Source organism: Electrophorus electricus, chromosome 3 (genome assembly GCF_041902795.1).
Source record: "Electrophorus electricus isolate QZ-2024a chromosome 3, ASM4190279v1, whole genome shotgun sequence".
NCBI classification, from domain to species: Eukaryota; Metazoa; Chordata; class Actinopteri; order Gymnotiformes; family Gymnotidae; genus Electrophorus; species Electrophorus electricus.
The window spans coordinates 37,106,991-37,112,702 of NC_137499.1; the positions used below are offsets into that span (position 1 = coordinate 37,106,991).

Genomic DNA, 5,712 nt, shown 5'->3' on the forward strand with positions numbered 1-5,712 from the left:
GTTGATTGCCTTGTGCTACGCGCAGAGCGGAGCAGCTGCTGAAATCCTCCCATGACACCCCCCCCCCACACACACACACACCTCTTACTTCCCCACCCCAGACTTCTTACTCGCCCGAGCACATCTTTTACCACCCAGACGCACACACATCTCTAACCGTCCACCCCCCCCATATACTTTCTTTCCCGTTCCTGCTTTTTTTCATGAGATGTTCATAAGGTATCAGTATGATTTATGCTCCCTCTCTCTCTCCCTCTCTCTCTATCTGTCTGTCTCTCCATCTCTATCTCTCTCTCTCTCTCTCTCTCTCTCTCCATCTCTGCAGGTGCTGTGAGAGCATCCAGCATCTTCCCCATCCTCAGTGTGATCTTGCTCTTCACAGGAGGTCTGTGTATAGCTGCCAGTGAATTCTACAAAACCCGCCACAACATCATTCTCAGTGCGGGGATACTCTTTGTTTCCGCAGGTGAGGCAGGACAGTGGGGAGGCGTGGCACAGAATGAGGGACACAAAGCAGGGACCATGTGAGGGAAGTCTAAAGTGTGTCTAGACAATGTGAGAGTAGGTCTGCAGGTATAGAGTATCAGCACGTGACAAACCAGAGTCCTCACATGGATTCTACAGATCACAGGTCAGTGTGGCGGCTCTGGTGAAATCAGTGCTGATGAAACAGTGAAATGAAATTTGAAGAGAAAAATAAAACTATTCCGTTCTGACAATCTTGCTGTGGGAAATAAAGGAGTACCGCCATTCCGGTGTTCCTTAGAGTAATGTGAACATTCCTTTTCTCTTATAGTGCATCTAATATGTTTTAGTGGCATGTTCACGAAAAACTGGGTCACACTGTAAATGACGCTGTGTTTTCCGTTTGGCCTCCTCTGTGTGAATAAATCAGTAACATGAAAAGAACAATCAATACAAACAGAACAACAAATGATCTCATCCTGTACGTGCAGCTGATGGCATTTGTAGCTCCCTGATGTCTCTGGCGGAGAGACGAGGCTTCCGAGGCTCTATCTGTTCTCCTTTCTCTCACATCCTGTTGCTGGGCTAAATGGGACCTGTTGGCATTACACTCTAAAAATACGACGTCCCTGACACACTTTCCAACGATCCATCATCTCGGTTTCTCTCTGTGACAGGCGACTGTGCGACTGAACACGTCTTAGCTCAGCCAAGCCCGCGGGTCAACCTCACCTCAGTGCACTCAGGGCGTCCGGCGTCTGTGCGAGCGCACGCGCCACCTGTTCCACGGTCCCGCAGACATGCGAGAGGCGTGACTCTTGAAAAAGACGCTATGTTTAGTTTAAAAGCCAAGAATGAGTGAAAGCTATCACTTAGCACTTCGCATGATCTGATTTCCATAAAGGTTAACCAATCCCTACTAGTAGCTGTCACTTAGTATAATCTGATTTGCATAAATATATTAACATAAACTGATTTACACCCTGTGGTGTGAAAGTGGTATTTAGTGATTCATTAGCATAATCCAGAGTAGGACATGCCCCTCAGGGGAGCAGAATTGGGAGGGGCGGTATACAGTCTCTAATGAAAAATATTTGTTACTCAGAACTTTATATTAAAGTTAGACAAAATTCATAAAGTTTTGAATTTTGTCATCCATTCTTTGCACTATTATTCAAAAAAGGTTCATTTGTTTTTATATTTTCGTCATAAATTTAGGCTTATGAAATAAGCGCTGAAATATTTTCAAATATATTCAAATATTGTCAAAAGGGGGCCCTACTGAAAAAGTTGAGCCTGACTGAGATTCTGTTGCTATTTGGTGCTATAACACCATAGGCTCAAACCACCTGACAACCAACTTTTGCTTGTTCCTCTTGGTGCACTATACATAGGATAGGAGCTCCAATCTCAGGAAGCATTTGTAAATTTCCTAAAGTTGTCAATTTTCACTTAGAGGTGTTTCCTGCACAGTTACGCCATCAGAAAAGGGGGGCGGGGGGTTAATGTGGCTACTAGAAACAATTGTGAAATACATTTGTGCTTGTGTTAAATGTGGCTTATACGTGCTTCTGAAGCTGTTTGAACAATTTGATTTATGCTGATTTTACTTCTATCTGGTTGCATCCAGGGGTCATGGGAGTGGAATATTCCAAATCGCCAGAGCTAGAATGAGAGTAGGGATTAGTAGAGCCTTGCCATAGCTAGCACACCACTGACGGCGCTTCTCTGTCCACAGGTCTCAGTAACATCATCGGTATGATCGTGTACATATCCGCAAACGCGGGGGACCCCACCAAGAGCGACTCCAAGAAGAACAGCTACTCCTACGGGTGGAGCTTCTACTTCGGTGCCCTGTCCTTCATCATGTCTGAAATGGTGGGCGTCCTGGCCGTGCACATGTTCATCGACCGGCACCGCATGCTGCGTGTGGGAGCGCGGGCCGCAGACTACCTGCAGGGCTCGGCCATCGCTCGCATCCCCAGCTACCGCTACCGCTACCGGCACCGTTCCCGCTCGTCGTCCCGCTCCACGGACCACTCGCACTCGCGGGAGGGCTCCCCCGTGGGCCTGAAGGGCTTCGGGGCCTTGCCTTCCACCGAGATCTCCATGTACACGCTCAGCCGTGCCGGGGACACGCTGAAGGGGAACCAGGGAACGCCCACGGCCACCTACAACTCGGACAGGGACCACAACTTCCTGCAAGTCCACAACTGCGTCCAGAAGGAGCTGAAAGACTCGTCCCACACCAACACAGCCAACCGACGCACCACGCCTGTATGAGGAAATCTCCTGGGGAGAGGGAGAGGGGAGGGAGGGAGAGAGGGAGAGAGGGAGAGAGAGAGAGAGAGAGAGAGAGGGAGAGAGAGAGGGAGAGAGAGAGAGAGAGAGAGGGAGAGAGAGAGAGAGAGGGAGAGAGAGAGGGAGGGAGAGGGGGAGAGAGAGGGAGAGAGAGAGGGAGAGAGAGAGAGAGAGGGAAAGAGAGAGGGAGGGAGAGAGGGAGAGAGAGAGAGAGAGAGAGGGAGAGAGAGAGAGAGAGAGGGAGAGAGAGAGAGAGAGAGAGAGAGAGAGAGAGAGAGAGAGGGAGGACAAAAGTGAACTAGATGTTACAGAGCCAGAGCCCTTAAATTAAAATATGACCCATCACATTTCATGTTCCATGAGTTGTCATGATTAAAAGAGCTGAGAGGATGTTTCTTTCTTTTTAAAGGTTATTCCTGTATGCTTGATTTCTCTTGCCAGTTATCACTGAGGGTGAGACAGGAAGCAGGTGGAGGCGGGTGGAGGGAGATGGACTGCAGGTGGGTTGTTTGAGATTCTGGGTGAGATAGTGGTACCTTCACCATGTTCTGGTTGATAGGATGATGAGATCCATTTTTCCAGTCACCTTCCTGTCACCAATGTTTTATTATATATTTATTTTTGCATTAAAAAAGTGAAACTTTACAGGAAGGAATTCAGTTAGGTGTAGCCCAGTCTGCAAACAAAGGTCCTGTGTGAGAGTGACAACATTACTTAATGGAATAATCCAGATTTTCCTAAAGAGCGAAATGAACAAACTTACAAAAGAATGTACGTTAAAGGACACGCAGGAAGACCAGGCGGAAGCGTTGGATGATGAAGGACTGCACTGGTCACCCCTCGTTACCCGAGTGCTTCCACTCCCAGAGTTTGTCCACCCCACCGACCCCACTGAGCCGGCGGCCGGCAGGGACACTCCGCCTTCAGAGCCGGTCTGGTTCTGGTATCAAAGGACCCTTCTATGTCACTCTTCACTTTCTTTTTTTCTCTTCGCTTTCATCATGGGCGTGTGGAATGTCGAAGCCCTTCACTGCCACAGTGACCACGTGAAAGGGCAAGGGTCAGAGGTCACTGAGAGATTTGAGGCGTGACCGCCGAGATGGAACCAGAGGGAGAGGAGAAGGCGCGGATACAGGACAAGGATTCAGGACGCAAAAAACGAACTAGGGAATATTACAGACATGATGCTGAGAGACTCACCAGTTCAGAAATTAAATGCATGCTATACATTTACAGAAAACCTGCTCATGAAACGTTTTAAAGGATAACAATAATTATAAAGGGGAAAAAGCTGTTGAAGTTTAAATATTAATGTTTGTGTACTTTTTCTGTTTTTTGCTCGTTTCTTTTGTTTTTGATTTACCTCATTATTGGTATGCTTTGATAACAAACCAAACAGGACACCTGCTTCTAAAATTTGGAGTCTTTTTTTTTGGGGTGCAGGTGTTTGCATTGTCAGATTCGCCCAGCATTAGTCATTTCATGACGTCCTTGGATTCATTTCAGTGTGTCATTTTGGATGAAGTAAAGTCTAAAGGTGCCAAAACAGAACAATCCTGAACTCAGCTGCAGTACGTTCAGATGAATAAACTTCAACCCCCAGGGGGAGCAAACCCACTGCTTCTGTGTGTCCTTCCAATCTGACACTCTTTCACACCAGCAAAGAAATTCGTCTGAAACAGCTAAACACACCTGCTCACATCAGGAATTGAGATCACACGTCAGCCAGTAGCACAATGGCAGTGTTTTCACACACGAGAGGAACCTCTCCACCTTTCTGCAAGGTTGTACCAGTCTTTACAATCGTCTGTGCTGACTAACTACGTATAATCAGAAGCAATGCGTCTTGTGTTGGTGCCAAACCCACCTGAGGTCAGCAGCGTACCCATCTCAGGGTGCTGCTAGCCATATAACCTCTGCATTAACTGCATTAACTCATTTCCTTATCACATAAGCAGAGTAACAGCAGCCTGTAAGGTTTAAAAAAGTGCAGTATAAATAAATGGTGTTATCATCATTCACTTGACATGCTATCAGTCCAAAGCAGTAGAACTAGTTAAACTGCTTCTGTGTGATTGTGACCAGGGACTACTGAGTCTAAAGTCCTCAGTAATGGTGTTAACATTGATGACTTTGCTGTGTGTGTGTTGGGGGAGGGGGGGTGTTGCGATGTCCCAGTGAATATCCTACAGGACCTTTAGGATGAATGTTGTGTGGAGGAGAATAAGAAACAGAGACATTTATCCCAACGGTTGGGAACATTCTTACGAGCCTGAACACAGGTTTACAGTAAAAACAAACAAATTTGTGTCTCTTTGCCTGACTGACTGCAATTCTAAACATTTCTACCAAAATCAGGTGTAGGATTGCATCTGAGGTGTATGTGTGCAGAATGCATGTAATGCAGTAAACCTGCAGTTACCTAAACATAGCTTTAGCTGTAAAAGTTAGAGAGAAGTTGAGCTTTACTGCCATAACTGCCATTGTGTCTTTGTCATTGGTTCCCAGCACTCTGCACACACAGCACACACTCAGGACACACTCAGGACACCCACTATACAAACACTGCACACACCACTCAGCACATACTCACCACACCCTCCATACACACTCAGCACACTCTCTGCACACCTTGGAAGACCAGGCGGAAGCGTTGGATGATGAAGGACTGCACTGGTCACCCCTCGTTACCCGAGTGCTTCCACTCCCAGAGTTTGTCCACCCCACCGACCCCACTGAGCCGGCGGCCGGCAGGGACACTCCGCCTTCAGAGCCGGTCTGGTTCTGGTATCAAAGGACCCTTCTATGTCACTCTTCACTTTCTTTTTTTCTCTTCGCTTTCATCATGGGCGTGTGGAATGTCGAAGCCCTTCACTGCCACAGTGACCACGTGAAAGGGCAAGGGTCAGAGGTCACTGAGATGGAACCAGAGGGAGAGGAGAAAGC

General features: G+C 47.3%; 1 protein-coding gene across 2 annotated transcripts in view; it reads left to right on the forward strand.

The window, feature by feature from the left end:
• cacng2a (calcium channel, voltage-dependent, gamma subunit 2a) overlaps positions 1-2,767 on the forward strand; it is a 55,886-nt gene extending 53,119 nt beyond the window's left edge. Inside the window, exons 3-4 of one of the 2 annotated variants that reach the window (XM_081711381.1) lie at positions 326-385; positions 2,204-2,767. In XM_081711381.1, coding sequence (XP_081567507.1) covers positions 326-385; positions 2,204-2,748 — 605 coding nt within the window. In that variant the 3' untranslated portion in view covers positions 2,749-2,767. Of the gene's footprint in view, positions 1-325; positions 467-2,203 lie in introns of both variants that reach the window. The other variant, XM_027017844.3, reaches the window with a different exon arrangement.
• The last annotated feature ends 2,945 nt before the right edge of the window (positions 2,768-5,712 follow it).